This window comes from Marmota monax, unplaced genomic scaffold, assembly GCF_021218885.2.
Source record: "Marmota monax isolate L192 unplaced genomic scaffold, Marmota_monax_Labrador192_F-V1.1 WCK01_AAM20220418_F8-fsc01072, whole genome shotgun sequence".
In the NCBI taxonomy this organism is placed as follows: Eukaryota; Metazoa; Chordata; class Mammalia; order Rodentia; family Sciuridae; genus Marmota; species Marmota monax.
In genome coordinates, this window is record NW_026693092.1 from 71,294 (window position 1) to 91,545 (window position 20,252).

Consider the following 20,252-nt stretch of genomic DNA (forward strand, 5'->3'; position numbering starts at 1 on the left):
TTGCTGCCTCTGGCAGCTGTCATCGTAAACCCTGGGTTATGGAAGGTCTGATTCTCCCTAGATGCCCTGGGAAGGGGGTTGGGGTAAGAGGGGATTATTTCCAAGAGAACAGCACCAGAGACCTGCAACCACAGTGATGCTCCAGTTTGGAGTTATTAAGCCCTTGCTTTTCCATGAAATGAGAGGACCAGCAACAAAGACAGCACTTGTGAGGGCGATGGGTTTAGAATCTAAAGTCCTGTTGCAGACCTTGAGCACTTTAAGATTCCTGGGTAATTCATAAGTACCTAAATATCGCTGACCCTCCCTTTCCTTGCCCCTAAGTCTGTCAGGAGCCAGGACCTGAATAGGCTTTCCTGTTGCAGGTGGGGGACACGGAGTTCCAGCCGCTTCTCAGCGCTAAAGAGCTACAGAGACCAATGTGAGGGCGCAGCAGTTCTCCGGAGCAGCCCACGTCCTTCCCGGGCAGGTGTTCCCCGGCAGTGCCGCGGATTCCCAGCTCCATCCTTCCATGGCTCCTCCCCAGTCGTTCCAATGAGCAGCGGGCGCGGGAAGTGGAGCCCGCCCCAGGCGCAGCCGCGCGCCTCCCTCCACCTCCCTGCCGGTTCTTTTCACCCTGAGCGCCGCTCCAGCCCGGAGGCGCCCCGTCTCCTGCCCAGCCATGGGGAGCCCTACGCTTCTTTTTCTGCTTTCAGTGGTGCTAATCGCGATGGACAGCGAGGCCGGTGAGTGAGGTTCTCGGGCGGGGATGCCCTCAGAAGGGACCGTCCGCGCAGGGTACAAGTGTCCCTTGCTTTGGGGATGGATGCCGAAGGAATTGAAAGCAGAGAACTTGGGGCACCTAGCGTAGGGTGCTGGGTGCCCCGTTGTGCGGTGGCGGCGAGTTATGGAGGAGGTCCTAGGTGGGCAAGGCTAAGCCTCAGGAGTAGCCGCCTGGATGAGTCGCAGGGCCCTTTACAAACCTGCAGGTGGGTGAGAGGGGAGGTGGGCTCAGCCAGCGAAATCGGTGTCTTTTTCCAACGGTGTCACAGCAGGGAAAAGGAGCTCTCTCCACCCTGGGGGTGCCGCGGGCACTTTTGCTTCTGGGCTCATCCTTCTCCTCAATGTTCGGGCTGGGTGGGATTCACTTTCTGGCCCTGATCTCCCGTTTACCTGCGCCCTAGTGTGACAGGCAACAAATGTAGCTTTTTGGAGGTCAGGACCTCGTGAAGAGCCGCTTCACGCCAAAAAAAAAACAGCCCAGGGAAAAGGGTGATGGGGCCTGAAGTGCCTTAGGAGTGCATTTCTTGCTGTACTTGTTGATGTCTCTTAGGTGTAGGCAGACCCAACGCTCAGATGAGCTGAGTGGAGTGTCCAGGGTGGCAGAGAAATGCGTTGTTCCCCAAGGGTCAAACTAGTGGCTGATGATGTAGTCAGCTGTAGGAGATGTTCAGCATTTATGAAACCATCTGCCCTGTGGGATTGTTAATGCCTGATTGTCCACCATGAATGAAAGGCAGATTTAGTCATTTTAATTTACAGCGTCAAGGTACTGTTGACAGCTTGGAGGAGGTGTCACTTTACAACAGTTGTTTTTCTCCTAGGAAGGTTCTAACCCTCAGAATTTGTTGTTAACATGGTCCAGTATCTCTGCTGTGGCTTATCTGCTTGCACTCTTCTGAAACAGGATTTAAAGTTATTTGTCTTTTGTTTTTTGTTTTTTTTTTTTAAACAAAACAGTGATTTCCAACATAACCTACTATGAAGGCGTCTTTATTGTCTGTTTTAGAACAGCATGTAATCATTGTACTTAATGTATTGACTGAGAAAGCTATGGTGAATTTAATATATAAATAAATGTATTAAGTACATTTCTTATGCAATTACAGCAAGCCCCCATGTAGATAAAAGTAAGGTTTGAGACCAGTCTGCAGATAGTATGTAGAATCCTTATGCATTTTTGTTTCCCAGATTGAGAATCACCAGGACAAAATACTGTTCAAGTTCTGACTCCTGTGATGGGTAATCTTGGAGGGTTGACTGCAACCCTAATTGAGATCCTTCTGGAAAGAGCTACTGGAAGAGGTAGCAAAAGAATTAATGCTTTATGAGCACGTGGTATACTGTGTGCCAAGCAGCTTTGTGCTCATTTAATCCTTAAATCTTCCTCTTAGGATCACTTATTTACTAGCCTTATTGTACTTATTGTATAGATATTAAAACTGAGGTCCAAAGAGAGGAATTAACTCTCCCAAGATCACATTAAGTAGGTGATCTAACCAAAACTCTAACCCAGGTGGCCTGGTGACTTAGCCTGTGTTCCCATGGCAGCAGTTGCTGACATCGACTGGTCTGAATTTCATAGTTTTGTTCTTGAGTTAAGCCAGATAGCTGGATGAAATGTGAGTAGGTGGTGGAGAAGCTGCTATCCATTGATAAGTGATATTTACTCAGTATTTTATTTTTGGTCTTTTTATACTCCAGACTTTAAAAATCAAATGTGGAATAACTATATGGAAAGCACTACCTCAAAGGGACACCAGTCAGAACTGGGACGTTGTCCCTTCCCAAGAAGAGTAATCTGCACAGGAGCCTTTTGTGGTCCACTTCCATGGCATAGCTGTGTACAGTTGTCACCAGAGTAGGACTGGCTGGGCCTTCTCCACATGGTGCAGACACTTCTAGTACAGGATTTGGATTATACTTTATAGGAATCGATTGATTTTCCTCTCTGAAACTTAGGTCACTGTAGTAAATGAAGTACAGTTAGGCTTCCTATTGCTTCGCCTTGAGGACTGTCAGTATCTGGCTTATTTTTAACATCAATCATTTTGGAAAGGTAAAAAAAAACACAGGTTCACGGCTTGAATAGAACAATATGAATCACTCTTGCAAATAACTGAAAATTATTTATATCCTGGCTATTAGAGGCATGCTAAAGATATTATGTAGGATCAAAAATTCTAATGTTATTTTAAGATGTGTCTGTACATCTCAAATACTTGGAGCCTAAACTTGTAAGTATTCCTTCTCCAAGGCTTTGGGATTCAACCAGAGCTGAAAGCACCATCCTCATGTCTCTGGGTGCACAAATGTGAGTCGCTTCTTTCTAACAGGGAAACAAGGAGGCACACAGAAAGCCTCCAGCAACAACTCCATGACCCCAGAAAGAGCTGGTTCCCTGGAAGTTCACTGGTGAACCCACATGGGGCTTTGGGGTACTAAGTTCCCCTGGTGTTTTCCTGAAAATGAGGTGAAGGAAGACCTTCCCAAATGACCCCTTACTGCTTTTTATCATGACAAGGTGCTCCCTTGTACCCAAGGGAGCCAGAAACTCTCATGGCTCTTTTTCTTGATCATCTAATGCAGATGAAGCAGAGTGTAACAATACGCGGCAAGCTGCATGTGGTGGAAAGTGCATTCCTGTGGCCTGGCTCTGCAATGGTGAGCAAGAGTGCGCAGATGGAACTGACGAACAGTGTGGTAAGTGCTTCTCAAGACTCAATCGTGAACTTGACCCTGATTGCCAAGTGCAGGTTGTATATCCCTAATCTGAAAACCCCCAAATGCTCTAGAATCTAAAACTTCTTGAGCACAAACACAACACTGTAAGTGGAAAATTCTACACCTGACTTTGTATTGTGGCTCATAGTCAAAATGCAAAGGCACTAAAGATAACTGTATATAATAATCTTCAGATTATACGTATGAAGTGTATATGAAACATAAATGAATTTTGTGTTTAGATTTGGGTTCCACCTCCAAGATCTATTATTATGAATATTATTATGCATATCTATTATTATGTAAATATTCTTAAGATTTTTTAAAAAATCCCAAATCTGAAACACTTCTAGTTCCAAGCATTTCAGATAAAGGATACTCGATTTGTGCTAGATTGTCAAGTGTCCATTCTCGTGGTTTTCAGCATCTTAAAGGGTAGGCAGACATGGTGAATTCTTTGGATTGTTGTAGGCTTTCCCAGGGAGAGCCTGGGATGTGTCTTGAGATTGTCAGAATAAGGTTCGCACCTTCAACTTAGACTTAACCACATACAAAAGTTAGAGTAATCCTGTGGTTTATCTTTAGGAAACCCTTGAAGACCCTGGGACACATAATTTGTTTGGAATATAATCAGTTAGTTCAACTTTCTAAGTTTAGAGACTTTGTTCAATGAAAAAGCCACTTTGCAAATTGACCATCATAAAGAATACTACAAAACCAATAGTCACATCAGCCACTTTGCAAATATCATGCTGAAATGAAGCTCAAGTATTCTGTGTTCAAAGTGCTCAAAGCTCCAGAAGGGTCACCTGAACACCAGTATATGTGGGAAACTTCTTAGTAGGTGACTTATATACATCCTTGTATTGTGATTGTGGAAGGGAAAAAAGTCCTCAGGAAAAAATCAAAAACCCCAAGGTACTTGGTGAGTACCGCATCCCTTTTCTTTACCCTGCCTGCATATTCCTGGTCAGTTACTACAGCTAACTTAACATGAATATTTGATATTAGAATTGGGGAACTAGCTCAGTGGTAGAGTGAGTTTAGCATGTGCAAAGCTCTGAGTTGTGCAAAGCTCTGAGTTGTGCAAAGCTCTGTGTTCAATCCCTAACACCACATGCACAGTAACACAACAACAAAAATATCTCCCCCAAAACAGAATAGCTAGCAACCACATAATATTACAGATAGAAAGAAACTTTTTGGCTTACAGAAATGCTTTGTTCTATGCCCCACCATGCTTTTTAATTTTACCTTAACTCTCTAGGTTTACTTGCTGCCAGTAGGCATACTTAGATGGAAATATTTGAAGGAACCAACAGTTTCTAGATTTTCTTAGATCTTTAGCTGCGCTGGCCACTAGCCACCTATGGGGACTTAAATTTATTAAAATGTACAAAATTTAAATAAAACTCAATTGTATTATATTAGCCGCTTTCTTTTCAGTATTGGGGAGGGAACCCAGGGCCTTGCACATGCTAGGCAAGCGCTCTGTCACCAAGCCATACCCACAGCCCACTTGTGCATTTCAAGTGCCCAGTAGTCACATGTGACTAGTGACATGTGACAGAACAGACACAAAACGTTTCCATTGTCACAGAAAGATTTGCTGGGCAACTGTGTTCTAGCAGGATGGTGTGAAGGATAAACCTTATTAGTTTGCTGGGCAGTTGTCCCTTGGTAAGGGACAAGTATATCTTGGGAAAAAAGGACAAGCAAATTCAGGGTTGACTCCAGTGGCAAATTGGTAATTATTCCTTCTCTAATTTAATACATGATATGAAACCCAAATTTGTTTATTTTTCTCAGTAGCAATGCATTTTTGGGGGGTGGTGCAGTACAGGCTATATGCAAAAAGGGAGTGCTTCAGAGATAGAGGTGTGGAGCCACAGCACAGAAAGAGGAGGAGGCAAGGGAGCTCCTGGGCAGAGGGAACCAGAGGGGGTTGAGTCTCTGGGTCTGAGAACTCAGAAGGGCAGAAGAGGGTTGGGGGTTTTGTTTGGTTGGTTTTTGGGTGACCGGGGATTGAACCCAGGGGCACTTTACCTCTGAGCTACATACCCAGCCCTTTTATTTTTTGAAACAGGGTCTTACTAAGTCCTTGATAAGTTGCTGAGGCTGGCCTCGAACTTGGAATCCTCTTGCCACAGCTTTCCAAGTCCCCTGGGATTACAGGCATATGCCACCACATCCCTTGAGGGTTGGGGATCCTTATATCACTGTAGGGGTGTTCCTGGATGAATAGGGTCTTTGGTGTACATGGCAGAAAAAGAATTTCAGCACACACCAGACAGACAGCAGACGGGTTTATTTAGGAAAGCAGAGGCACATTTAGGGGAGAATGCAGGCTATCTCAGAGTAAAGCAATGAGCACACCTTCAATGGAGAATGCTGGCTCTCCCCAGAGGGAGAGACAACAGCCCTCTGGTCTGGGGTGTTAATATTTATAGAGGTATGGTAATGTGGGGCTGAATAAGAGGTGGAGTCAGGGTAGAATTATACAATTTCAGGCCAATTTTCCCTGTACTTCTATTTTGCTTATGTTATTTTTTTCTGGCAAGGACTCAAGCTAAGGAAGTGGGCTAAGGACTTAGGCTGGGCTGCTCACCATGAAACCCCAATTTAAAAACGGCCACTATCTTGACAAATTCATCTTCCTTTGCACCTCTTCTTGAACACCACCCCTGGTTGCAGAGGAAGCATGCCGTGGACATCCACAAGCCTGGCAGTGTGACGATGGGAGGTGCATTTCTGTCAGTTGGCTTTGTGATGGTGCTGGGGACTGCTTGGATGGCTCCGATGAGGTTGATTGTGGTGGGTAGAACACATTTTTAATGTTCTCTCATCTTCTCTGTTCATTAGCAGTATTTATCGATATAGTATTAAATGAAATAAAGAAGTCGTTAAACATCTGTATGCCATATGTGCTAAATATAGATATTGTCTCTGGTATTATAAGAGAGTTTTTAACCTGAGTCTCTCTATTTTTTTTCAAAATGAAAGTGATTATGAGCTTCATTGACATTTTGAAAACTTCTTTGGGGTGAAACTTCAGTTGTACAAAATTGTGACTGTGTCTCCAATGGTTGGCGTCTCTTTTAGTTCTCAGAGTTCTGTAGACCAAGTCCCATGAGCAACCCATAGGTACAGTGGAGAAGCAGATCCATAGAACACTGGTTCGGCCTCACCAAGCCAACTCCTGCCTTTCAGACGTGAAGGTGACAGCATGTCCAGACCATAAAGTCCAGTGTCCAGGAAAGTCTCGGTGCCTGGATGCTGGGGAACTCTGCGATCTCCATCAGGACTGTGCAGAAGGGTCCGACAGAGCACACTGCCCCCAGAGCCATTGTCTGGCTGGGCAGTGGCAGTGCCAGAACAAGGTGTGTGTGATGGACAGCTGGAGGTGCGATGGCATCGACCAGTGTGGCGACTCCTCAGATGAGCACGTCTGTGGTGAGCCTTGCTTCCCCACGTGTGTCTCAAGGACAGATGTACTATGTGGGTTGCTTTATGCAAATTGCATTTTAATCCCTACAACTGAGGCTGCATCCTATATCTAAAAACAGGATGCTTCTTCCTAGCAGTAACCAACATGTAGTTATCTGCGGAAATGTAAAACAGTGCTTGAATAGAAACTTTTGTGAGGGATGGATGCTCTGAGCATTGCCTGGAATCTTCCCACTATTCAGTTATGGCCCAACCCATGGAAAGCTGACAGATGACTCTCAGCCTTGTGCAGCCAATGTAGGAGGGAAAAATTCCTCCTTAAGGGTGGTAAATCCCCAAAGACAAGTACTACATTTCTCTTCTGGACCTCACATACACATTGTAGTTGTTCCTGACTTCTTGGTGAACCACAATCCCAGTTAATTTTTTTTCTAGCATTAAACCTATAATATCTATATATCTATTATACTCTAATATCTAATATATTCTAATATTTTTATGATAAAGTATAAATCAATCTCATAAATAGAATACTTCTTTTAGGTCAAGTGTTGACCAACTCTAACACTACTTCATTTGTAACTATTTAAAACTAGGATAATCAGTTTAATGCTAATTCCATCTACTGCCCAGGTGTCTTAACATCTTCATGATGAAATCTAAAGTTTTAATTCTATTTAAATAGAAAAAAAATTCTATTTGCAAAGATAAAACTTTCTTACCTAGAATTGTCTTAGGTTATAGAAATATTACCCCTTTACCCATGAAAGAATTGTCTGTTTCTACCATTCCCTGTGAGTCTCAATGAAAAAAAAATATGCTTCACTTCCTACACAGCTTCCTGTCCAGAAGGCCTGGTTGGATGTGATGAAGGGAGATGCATCCCAGAATCTCTGATGTGTGATGGGGAAGCAGACTGTGCAGATGGCACCGATGAACCCACCACATGTGGTAAGAAACCAGTTGCTTAGCTTAAGGTGGGAGGTGGGAAATAGGCTTAAACAGCGGACCTGCGATAGTTACCATGGAGGTCTACTCTTTGAGAGGCTGCTTGGACTAAATCTCACACGTATCAAGGATGGATCCTTTTATCAGTTATAGCCCCTGGCTTTGGTCTTTCAAGTGTGAGCATATATTATCTAAGCTATCAAACTTTGAGGGCTAATTCTCATTTTGTAGCTTTAGCTAAACACTTCTAACTGTATTGCTTTTGAAATTCTGGTAGAAAGCCAAGATTATGTCTTTGAATGTCTGTAGCTTTGTTATGAGAACAAGGCCCACACATTCAATTTAGGCTTAAATATCTATAGTGGTGTTCTCAAACCAGACTGATGCAGAGATTCTGCTACAAGGACCCCTCCCTGGAAGACCCCAGGGCACACAACTACTTGTATATAATCAACTAGTCCAGTTTTTTTTTATGCTTAGGGATTTTTTAAGACTCAAGTCAACTTTGCAAATTGAGTACAAAGAAAATGACAAACCTGTAGAAGACAAGTTAACCATTTGGCACATGTCTTGCTGATTGAGAACCAGATCATTTTGTTTAAGACAAAAACATAAAATTCTCTAAGGATTTAATGGAGACTGGACTCCTGTGGCTACTGAGAAGCAGCTTTGACTTGAGAACAAGTCCTGGTTCTCACCACAAGAATCACTGTGGTTCAGGTTCCCAGGGAAAGGAGAATGTGGGAGTCTCTCTCCAAGTCTTTTTGTCATCTGTCTCCTAGTTACTTCCCAAATATGGTCTTACATATATATGACAAAACCTCTTTAGTACTGTAAAATTCTGCCAAACAAATTTTGTACTAAAGGAAAATGGATTAGAGATGTTAAAGGCGGGGGAGAAGTTCAGTAGATTAGACAATGGGTAATGGAAGGAAAGGAGGGAGAATAGGAACAGGAAAGTGGAATGAATCTGACACGATTTTCCTATACACATATATGAAAACGTCACAGTGGGTCCCACCAAAATGTACATCTACAAGAATGGGGTCCTAACTCGAATGAGATCTAGTCCATGCTTGCATAATTGTATCAAAATGAGTTCTACTATCATGTATAACTAAAAAGAACCAATAAATTTTAAAAGATGCTAAAAGCATAAACAGTGGGACAAAGTATAGGCTTCTGGTTGTACATGGATGATAATTCAATAGGATTCATAAGCCAGTATATCACTTCCTGAGGTAGGGGTCTCACGGACTCATGCATTCCAAAAAATCATTGATAAGAGGTCTCTGGTTCCCTGAGCAAGAATAATAAATAACACCAGCACTTGAAATCATTCACACTGTTGGCCTGGAAAGAAATTCCTGCTCCCTGGCTCCTGGGATTCCTATCTTTTGCTCTTCCACACTCCTCTCTGAAGGGTCCATGTTCCTAGGCCAGAGGGCAGGGTCAGAGGGCAGGGTCAAAGGTCAGTCACAACTGGTCATCACTTGCTCAACCAGGCCTAGAAGGTATGTGCACAACACAGTTTATAAATATTGGTTCAGCATTCAACTGTTTGAACTACTTCCTGTCTCCACCAGGTAAAAACTGCTCTGTGATGAACGGTGGCTGTGAAGGCCAGTGCAGTGACACACACTGGGGTGTCCGGTGTTCCTGCAGGGCAGGATGGTGGTTGCAGCCCGACGGGCAGAGCTGTGCAGGTCAGAACTGGTTTGAATCAACTTTTTAAAACATTTTTTTAATGCAGTAAAATGCATTTAATGTAAATTTTGCCATTTTAACCATTCTTAAATGTACCATGTGATTTTCAAACATATGCTGTTGTATACGTGCACCATGTTGTGCAACCATTACCATCTCGGATTTCCTGAGCTGCTTATCATCCCCAGTAGAGACCATCCCCGTTAAACAACAACTCCCCTCCCCCTATTCCCTGGTAACTAACTTGTCCATTCTAGATACCTAATTTGTCCATTCTAGATACCTCTCATAGGGAGAATCATATAGTAATTGTGCTTTTGTGTTTGTCTTATCCCGTGGAGCATAATGACTTTAGGGTTCATCCATGTTATAACGTATGTCAATAGCATGCATCAGGATATCTGTCCTTTTTAAGGCTGAATACACATATACTACATATGGTGTCCGACTACTGGTAGATAATCACCAGTAGTTGTTTCTTCCTTTTGACTGTTGCAAAGAATACTGTATGAACGTTGCCGCAGTCTGGCTGGGCACAAAAATCACGAGCCACTCAAGCAGGAACAAACTTTAGTTTTTGAAACTGCCTCCAATGTCCGGTACGCGCCCGGGAAGATTTTTTTATCCACCCACGCGGCCACCTCTCGGAACCGCAGCGAGCACTCCTCCCCCGGAACTCCCTCCTACTGTACTTCCCCAACCAATGGAAACTCTCCAGGAGTCCTGTAGCCAGCCTAGGTGAACAGCAGGAATCCAATATCCATATGAATGCAAATCTTAACATAATCATATCATCTCAATGGCTAGCTGGCGTCACCTTTCGACCAAAAATGCCATGCATCATATACTTGGCTCTTAGCAGAACGTGATACGCAAATATCTGTGTGATAATTCCATTTGCTGGGTATATACCAGAAAGTGGACTATAACTGGATCATGTATACTTGTTTGATTTTTTGAGGAGTCCTCAAACTGTTTTTCCACAGTGGATGCACCACCAGTAGTGCACAGGGTTCCAGTTTCTCCACGTTCTTGCCAGTGCTTGTTAATGTCTCTTTTGTGGGAATTGCAGGGCATCTGATGCCAAACAAGAAAGTGTTAAACTTAATGTTCTTTCCCTGTGGAGCTTAGAGGATTTCTGTCACAGAATAAATATGCTTGTCATTTTACAGTCATGCCTAAGGTCCATAGCATGGGTTTCAAGACAGAATCTGAAATTCCAGCCCATTGTATGTTTACCCTTGCTTGTTCCTGCTGGTTGACCTTCTCCAAGTCACTGGAGAAGACTCATTTCTTCTCTTTGTAAATGGGATTATGGTGCCACAATAGCTAAAATAAATTTCATATACCTTCATTATTCAGTAATAATTTAAAAGATTATGACTATTACCCTATAGCACCTGTCTACAAAAATAAAGATAACGCTTTAGGATAAAATGTGATTGGAAGGGTAAAGGATCTATTGTTTTGGTGCTCTGGACTGAGGGATTAATCAGCCCTTCCACCCTAAACCTGGTCAATGATCCCTACTCAATAGTGCCCTCTCTCCATGACTGTACCTTCCTGTAGCTCTACCCACTTGGGAAGGCTACAAGAGAAAAGACTGGTTTATTAGTATTAAATAGTATTTTTTAGAGAGTATAAAGGCTTTTGTATTAGCAATTCATTCATGATTGTTATAACTCTATTAGATTTTCAATTTATTAATGTTAAAATTTAATCATTAAATTCAATTTACTAATTCAGGAGATAATTTAACAGATTAATTCATCATTAGAAATATGAAATCAGCATCTGGTCATGGCTCTTAGAAGTGTCTGGGTTTTGTGCCCCCATCCCCGAGCCCCTGGAGTACCCTTCTTGGGTTTCCAGCCCACTATAGGACTTGGATGGCCCTTGAGCCTGACTGTTGCTTATTCTTCTGGCATGATGGGAAAACATTATTCTACTTTAGGACCCGGTGGGTTTGGAGCAATAACGTTTTTGCATCAATTCTGCCAAGGAACCATTTTCCTTCTTGCTTACAAAATAAAGAAATGAATCTCTCCTGATTTTGTGATTTCAGCTCTAATGGGTCCCAGCCATTAGGCGTTGAGATACTATTGCACCATAACTAAATTTCGCCAGTTAGACCTGTGAGGCTTAAGCATTTCCCATGGTGCTAGCAGTGAACTCCAGGATGTAACACTTGTCATTCTCAAATGGTACCTCAGGAACATTGCTAGGATAACAGTATTCTGTAGTCAAACGTTTGTGGTCCCAATGTTGAAATTTCCTAAATTGTATTAATGTAGGTGGGAAATCATTGGTGGCCAGCGTGGACTATTCTAGGGCCTGGAACAATGATTTCCACCAAATGCCCAACCAGGTAGCATCTGGAAAGTGGCTCCAAAGGGCAAAAATACTGCAGAGCTTGTTCCTGGATTGCCTCTAACTTATGACCCTCTGTCATCAGATATAGATGAATGCTCTATGGTGTTCAGTCCTTGTGGCCAGCTATGTCACAATACACCAGGCTCTTACTCCTGTGACTGTATTCAAGGTTACCAACTGAACAATGGGACTGAATGTCGAGTTACAGGTGAGTTTCAATACCAGAAGCAAAGCCTAGCTCCTGTGCTATTCTTAGCAGTAATTGCAGGGGAAAGTGACATAGAGAATTCATTTTTAAGTCTAGTACTAGAGATGACTCCATTATTTCCAAAAAGGAGCTACCATTATACCATTCATTCCCCAACCTGAGTGTCAATTGTATTAACTAACTTGGTTACTCCACAGTCTACTATGGAGTATTCTACAGACCCAACACATAGTCTTGACTTGCCCTGTTCTTTAGAGATAAAACACTAAATTACATTTGACTACTATGTACCAGACTTGGACAGAACTTCTGCCAAATCTGGTACAAGGTGAGAGAAGAGGAACTGAATCTGAAATCCAATAAGGCAGTGAAGTTCTCAAGGTTAGTTTCAATGTATTAGAGTTCAGAGGAGGGAGGGAGCACCAAGGTGACCCACTAGATCTCTAAATACTTAGTCCAGAGTTTAGGAATAGGTAGATTTGGGGCATGAGAGATGGGATAAATCTTTAAAGGGAAATGTGTGAGGCAAAAAGCTTCATCTCTATTGTCTTTTGTTTTCAGATGATGGTATTAAAATTCTTATAGCAAGAGATCAAGAGCTTGGTTTCCTGGATCGAAGAACAGGCAACTATGAGACTCTGATTCCTATAAAATCAAGGCCCATTTCTATTGCATATGACCTTGAGAGAAGCACATATATCTGGGTAGATGAAGTCCTAAATGTGTTTGTCCTTGGGAAACCAAACTCTGTTCCCCTTTACCCAGGTATATATATACATTTTTAAATTTTTTTGTAGTTGTAGATGGACAGAATGCCTTTATTTTATTTGTTTATTTTTTTATATGGTGCTAAGGATTGAACCCAGTGCCTCACACAAAGGAGGCAAGCTCTCTGCCACTGAGCTACAGCTCCAGCCCCCAGGTATACTTTTTGGCATTAAGAGCCTTAACTTCTTAAAGCTACTTGTGTTAGTTAACTTTGCATTATTGTAACAAAATACCTGAGATAATTAGTTTAAAAAGAGGAAAGGTTTATTATGGTTTCCACTTTGGGAGATTTCAGTCTATGGTTAATTGGTCCCATTGCTTTTGGATCTGAGGTGACTCATCATATAGTGAGAGTATGTGGGTGGTGGGGGAAACTATTTACCTCATGGTACCAGGAAGTAAAGGGAGATGAGAAAAGACTAGCATCCCACTATCCCCTCAAGGTTATGCCCCAATGACTTAAACCTCCCACTAGTGCCCACCTCTTACCTGTTTCCATTGCCTTCCAACAGTGCCACAGGCTGGGGACCAAGCCTTTAACACATGGGCCTTTGAGGGACATCCCAGATCCAAACTGTAGCCCTACCCCCTAGTGTAAGAAGTATGTGTATCCATCTGTACCACCACCTGCGAGACACCTGTCATGAAGTCTGGTTTCAGATAAGGCTGCTATGGTTTAAGTCCATAGGAGCATCTTAGAATGTAACTTGCAACATGAATTGGAATGTAGCCTCAGGCCACAGTTAGTCTCAGGGCCCCATCACTAGGTATGTCACCTTGGGCAAGTTCTTAACTCCTTTGATTGCTTTCCATAAGATGAGGGTGCTACTACTTGCCTCACTGGGTAAGTTTGGGAATTAAATTAGACAATGCATGTGAAGAGGGCTTGGTGTAATGCTAGGGATATAGAAATGGTCTGGGGGCAATTCAGAGGTAGCATTTGTAACAACTTGCCTGACACTTGTGCAAGAACTTTTGCCTAAACTCAGGTCACTTACAGGCTCTCAGATTTCTTAGTTAAGCTTCTGCTCTGGTCCTCCTCCTTCCCTGCCACCCCTGCATGTTGGAAGCACCTTGGCTCATCCCTGGTCCTTGATCCTTGCCATCTATTTGCCTCACTGTATAATTCAAAATCAGAAAACGTAGTAACGTGTGTCCAAGTCTCTGCAAGGTAAGACGGGTGGAGAATGTGGGAACATAAAGCTGTCTCCTCTGTCCCCAGAGCTCACAGCGGTGAATAGCATCTCCTTGGACTGGTCCACAGGACAGTTGTATTGGGCTAGCAGCTTTGCAAGGGTCATCTGTGCTGGCTTAAGTGATGGCAGAGGCTATGTCAAAATTTTGGAAAAGGATCTTGTGCCAGAGCAGCTGGTTGTGTTTCCTGAAAAGAAGTAAGTAGTGTTTCTTTGGAAGTATATCCTAAATCACTGATGACTTAGGATATTTAAGTTAATAAGGGAACATGTCAGTCTTTTTCAACTTGGATTTCATTGGCTCCCCCTAATTCTTAATTTTGAATCCTAAATTGAAGTTTATGGAGCTAGTGTTTTCAAAGCCTAGTGAGTGTAGGAGCAGAAATCTCTAGCGATCATCAGCAATATAATGATGAGAGACCAGTACAAGAAAGCTATGCGAGCCAGGCTGTTCAGAGTTAAGTACACATGTGTGCAAGTGAAGGGGCCCTAACACCATGCACCCCTGTTCTTAGGTACTTGTATTGGGTGAATCGAGGTGGGACAGGCGTGAGGGCTGTTGAGTCTGCAGGCATGGATGGCTCTGACAGGAAGGTGCTCACTGTCCTAACCACAGAGGAGCCTTTAGGACTGACGTTGGACCATGTGACTGGCAGGCTCTACTGGATCAGTGAACACAAAAAGGTACCACACTTAGGTCCAGAGAGAAAGGTAAACTTTTGATGGGAACTTGGTTTGACTCCACAGGTAAGTACAAAATTCTCTTTAAGTTTGCATCTACTCTATGAAGTACCTTCTGGCCACAAAAACTGAGAAGAGCCAGATGCACAGCACCTTTGGGTGGAAGAGACTATATCAACCTGGCTTGGGGGAGAGAGGTGATTTTCTTCAACTCTATAGTCAAACACTATTGGAATTTTCTGGAAGCACTGGTCCTGTTCTGTGTTGTAGCCCGCACACAGGATCTTTTAGGATTGCTGACTACATCCTTGAAAGCATACAGTTCTGGGCTACTTGTGTTTCATACTTAGAAATGCCAAACTAAAAGACCAGTCAAATTTTAGGCCTATTATTTCCTACCTGTGATTTTGGTTAAATTAAAATTTTGGTGCCTCTTTTTGCTCCCATGGCTCCTGCCCACATCCTGCACAGGTGGTGGAAATGGGGTTCCCCTCAGTGGAATGGGCTGGCTGAGAAATAAAAGCTAGGGAAAAAACAGAATGGCTAAAAAAACCCACACAGAACACAGAAAGTAGTTTCAAAAGCAGGGGCAGGATGGGCAAGCCAATTAGACAGATCGAGGTTCTGGCAAAATGCAGCCTGCGCCTGCTTTATTTATATCGGGAGACATCAAAGGCCTTCCACGGAATGTTCTTCTCCAAAAAAAAGGTTAAAGTTAGGCTGTTCAGCTCCTAATGGGTTACACCCATCCCGGAGTTACTATGAGAAACCTGCCTAGCAGAGTGGAGGGAAGGTCACGTGCATTGGGCCACCTAATGCCAGGCCTACCTCTCCCCGGGCTACCACGCCAAGAGAAGGCCCTCATGTATGTCACGGATGGCTTCCCACACATGGCCCTTGCTGAAAAGAGAGAGGATCCCTACTCAATAGGCAGCACACAGTGGAGTTGAAAGGGTTTGGTACAGTGTCAGTTTGGACAGTAAGCTGTGGCTTGGGGCAAAGTGGAACCCTCTCTCCAGCATCCCTGGGGAACTGGAAGTTCTCTGGAAACTGGGTTAAAAATTTCACTGGAGGCCGAAGTGTTTGTATCTGTGGCCCCAGTTTGTACAAGAAGCAATCCAATCTGCTGACTGGCATTAGTCTCCATGAATCCTTCAACGATCTCTTCTCTGTGAAGCTGATGTTACCTAGACATGTTTAATCAGTGTCCAAAAAACTGGTGACACTTAACTTTGTCAGCACTGGTAATGCTACCACGTTCTCATGAGATTCTAATGCTTCCTCCAGTCCATAGAGACAGTGAAAGTGGATGGAAGCGGGAGGTACACCTTTCCTGAGATCTTCCTGGAAGATGAAAACCCAGTAGGACTGGCTGTCTTTGAGAACTCTTTCTTCTGGGCAAATAAGACACAGCTGTTTCATACCTCACCCCACAGCCCAAAGGAGAGAGAGCTGTTACTGGATGCCTCTGTATCTGCTTTCTTGGTCCTCCACAAGTCCCAGCAGCCTAAGGGTAAGTAAATGGCTTGCTGTAGAAATGCTGAGGAATCGGAATGCATAAGAGTGAAACCACCCAATAGTGCTAGATGGTGGTTGTTGGAACTCAGTACTTGGAGGCAGGGAAATGTTCTGGGTGTCCTTCCAGACTTCCTTACATAGGACTTCTAAGGAAGGTGAACCAAACACCAGTATCTATTGGGGAAATCGGTCCAAGTATGTGTCTTGTGCCTGTCCAAAGCATTAGCTAGATTTTTTAAGCCATGAAATGTAGAAAAAAGGATAATAAGTTGTTCACAGAGGGCTGGGATGGCGTACTCACAGATCTTTGAATAAAACAGAAAATTGAACAAATCCTGGTATCCTCATAATAGGAAAAGTCAACTTAGAGAACGCTTCTTAAATGGATCTGAGAAGCTAACCAAAGTAGAGCCTAGGCCACTCAGGGAGTCTGGAAGTAAGCAAGGCAGACAGTCATGTTGCCTTGACTCCAAGGAGGAGATGCTGCTGGTGGAAGCCTAAGGTCCCAGCCTAAGATAGATAAGTGACTGTCACTATCTGAAAGACCATCAAGAGATCAGAGGAGTTTAAAGGTCAGCACATCCAATTAGAAGGTAACTAGTATATTGAATTCCTCTTAAGACAAAAGTGGCTTAACTGTTCTTCCTTATTAAGTTTTGATCTAGTGTGGATAAGGACATCTGAAACCATCTCACGGGTTCCTGTTTTATAGCAGGCAGACACCCAGCTTGTGCTCCAGGCTCCTGCAGCCACTTATGCCTTCTGTCTCCTGTCCACCCCAAGGGCTATAAGTGTGTTTGTCCTGAAGGAATGTTTCTTTCACCTTCTGGCACATGTAGTGGTAAGTACATTGGGTAAAATGGGCTCAGCTTAAGGAGGCATCCTCCATGGTAGCCTGGAAATAAGGTAGCTTCCATTTCTCAATCAGTTGCTTTTGTCCTTGACAACCTTCTTTGATGACTACTTTTTTATCAAAACAACTTGATTCATTTTTTCCTTTCGATTGTGCTAAAAAATATACAGAATAGAGAACTTAGCATTTTAGTCATTTCTAAGTGGCATGAAGTACAACCATCACCACCGTCCACCTCCAGAACTATTTCATCTTCCCGAACTGAAAACCCTTAACCCACTAGATGTCCCCATTCTCCTCTCCCTAACAGTTCCTTTCAACTACCATTCTGTATTCTGACTGTATGAATTTGCCTATTTTAGGTATCACATTAAGTGAAATTACAGTATATTTATCTTTCGGGTCTGCCATCTTTCACTAGTTACTATAAGTGTTTCATTCACAGTGTAGCAAGTGTACATTCTTTCTAAAAGTTGGATGATATTCCAGTGTGTGTACGTACCATATTTCATTTATTTTTCCATCTGTTGTTGGACAATTAGATTTGATAAACTTTAAATCAAGCTTTACATGAAAACTTGCAAAAGAGGTGATCTAAGAAATCCTTGATAATCTTATGACCATTCTATATTCTGACTCATGTTTATAAGTAGTCTCTACCGCATTATTGTTTTACTTAAATATCGTCAACATGAGTTCTCCAGGTTGCTGTTTCCTCTTCAAAATATTAAAGGCGACATAAAATCCATTGAACTTCTCTATCCAACTTACTCTGTTTTTTCCTTAGAATATTGAGGTTTTAAGGATAAATTACATAAATGTAATTATGTTCTGAGTTTTATTTTATTTATTTATTCTAACTAAGTTTTAAAAATGCTGTTACAGGGACAGCTCTGAAAGACATCATGTGTAATAAGCTGTAGTGGCAAACTCATTAGCCTGAATTTCATTTGAAGCCATATATATATATATATATATATATATATATATATATATATATATATATACTTATATACTGTTATACTCAACTACCTGAGTAACACAGTGTTTAAAATCCTTTAGTAGTGAGAGATCATTAAATGAAGCAGAGCAGTACTCCTGCTCTCATTCTCACAATTTTTCCAAGTTTTCCCACAGAAGACCCAGTGTCTTGGGCACACTGAGCAACACTGGCATTTGCCCAAATGACCTTCTTCTCTAGAAGTTACGGTACACATGTTGGATGTGTGCTTCAGAAGCAGACATCGGTACCTCAGCTTGAGTTAGGGGCACTGCTCCAGAAGAGACCCTGGGCTCATCTGACAAATGGTCAAATAGCAAATCTCGTTTTCTTTCATAGAGTTAAAACTTGTGTTTTCTTCTGGCAAACGTCTGTACTTGTTGAAAGTTGGCTCTATGGGATCTGCCATAGAGAGAACTCTAGTTGAAGAACATTCTGGGAACATCTATTTATTGGATATTGACTGGAAAAGGAACCTCATCTATTGGACGAATGCTCAGGGACATCTGGTCTACTCAACTGGGTATTCTGGACAAAAGCTAGAGATCTGGACACGGCGTACTGGTAAGTAGGGGAGGGCATCTTGTTTTCCTCTCTGCTTTTATTTTTGCTTCTCAAATAACTAGGACCAAAAAAAAAATCTTTTCAAGTACTGATTTAAATAAATCTTCATGCCAGTGGAAAATCCCCACTTCTTGAAAGTTTTATCACCTCTCAATAGCACCAGAAGGTGAAGACCAACTCTTTACTTATTGAAGTGTTAACTATATCTGATTTATTCTTGCTCTTAGGAGCTATGTGCAGATTGTCAGAAAGCTACTATGACTCAGGGAATCCTAGAGCTGTAGTAATAAGGTTTTTAAATTTTTACATTTCTGGCCTTAAATCAGGGGAGGATAGAAATGGACCTTTCATTCTTCAATTTTTGCATTGCAAATTTTTCTTACATGAATTTAGAAGTAATTTGCAATGCAGATCTAAGAGTGAACTAGCAAGATATTTTCTTAATATGGTATATATATTTTCTTCCCCCTCCCACACTCCTAAATGCCACACCCCATCCCCAAGTTCCGTGTACTCAGATTAACTGTAAACATCTACTTTATAAGGGAGAACTGCGACTTGAGTTCTGTGATTAGAACTAGATTTCTGAATATCTGTCCCTTGGGTCTCTGCCAAGTGCTAAGGACAGGCTTTAGTGCAAAAGGTGCTGTATTGAAATACATATCTTAGAGTCATCCTCGGGGTAGTATATCTTACCAGAGAGCCCTGTTGGGTGACCACAAATACTGGCAGCAGCTCCCCAGTGATGTTCAGGGTTTACAAGAGAGTAACAATTTCGTTTGAGGTGTTTCTCACGTCAAGTGCTGAGTCCTTGTGTCTGTAATAGTCTTTTGTTACTGTAAACAACACCTGAGATAATCAACTTACAAAGAAAAAAAAATTAAATAAAGAAAAGAGGAAAGATTTCTTTTGGATCATGGATTTAGAGATCCCATTCAGGCAGATCTGTTGCTTTTAGGCCTCTGGTGGGGATGAGGGATGGCAATGGTGGGGAGTGCATGGTGGAGAAAAACTGTTCTCCTTGTGACCAAGCAACAAAAGAGAGCAAAATAAAGAGGCTGGGGATCCATGATTCACATCCAGGCACACCGTGACTGACCTAAAGTCCTCTCACTAGGCCCCACCTCTTAAAGGTTCCACCAACTCTCAATAGCACCGCAAACTCAAGACCAAGTCTTTGGGTGACATTCAAGATCCAAACTATATTAATAAGACCCTGTTTCAAAATTTAAAAATAAAAAATGGATGGGGGCCTGGGGATGTGGCTCAGTGGCTGAAGCTCCCTTGGTACCAAAAAAAAAAAAAAAAAAAAAAAAAAAAAAGCTCGAAGATTCTGTTTTAGAAATACAGTACCTGTCTATAGGAGCCAGGGAATATAGCTTAGTGACAGATCACTTGCCTACCTTCACAGTGTGCTGGGTCCAATTCCCAGCAACACGCACAACACACACACACACACACACACTCTCTCTCTCTCTCTCACACACACACACACACATACATGAAGTA

The 20,252-nt window shown here is 42.5% G+C and overlaps 1 protein-coding gene across 2 annotated transcripts in view; it reads left to right on the forward strand.

The window, feature by feature from the left end:
• The first annotated feature begins 552 nt into the window (after window positions 1–552).
• LOC124099603 (putative vitellogenin receptor) overlaps window positions 553–20,252 on the forward strand; it is a 30,099-nt gene continuing 10,399 nt past the window's right edge. Inside the window, exons 1-13 of one of the 2 annotated variants that reach the window (XM_046454752.2) lie at window positions 553–725; window positions 3,349–3,462; window positions 6,178–6,297; window positions 6,694–6,936; window positions 7,768–7,881; window positions 9,465–9,584; window positions 12,041–12,166; window positions 12,728–12,931; window positions 14,157–14,325; window positions 14,643–14,811; window positions 16,096–16,321; window positions 17,042–17,167; window positions 18,519–18,743. In XM_046454752.2, the coding sequence (XP_046310708.2) occupies window positions 662–725; window positions 3,349–3,462; window positions 6,178–6,297; window positions 6,694–6,936; window positions 7,768–7,881; window positions 9,465–9,584; window positions 12,041–12,166; window positions 12,728–12,931; window positions 14,157–14,325; window positions 14,643–14,811; window positions 16,096–16,321; window positions 17,042–17,167; window positions 18,519–18,743 (2,020 nt within the window). In that variant the 5' untranslated portion in view covers window positions 553–661. Of the gene's footprint in view, window positions 726–3,348; window positions 3,463–6,177; window positions 6,298–6,693; window positions 6,937–7,767; window positions 7,882–9,464; window positions 9,585–12,040; window positions 12,167–12,727; window positions 12,932–14,156; window positions 14,326–14,642; window positions 14,812–16,095; window positions 16,322–17,038; window positions 17,168–18,518; window positions 18,744–20,252 lie in introns of both variants that reach the window. The other variant, XM_058582697.1, reaches the window with a different exon arrangement.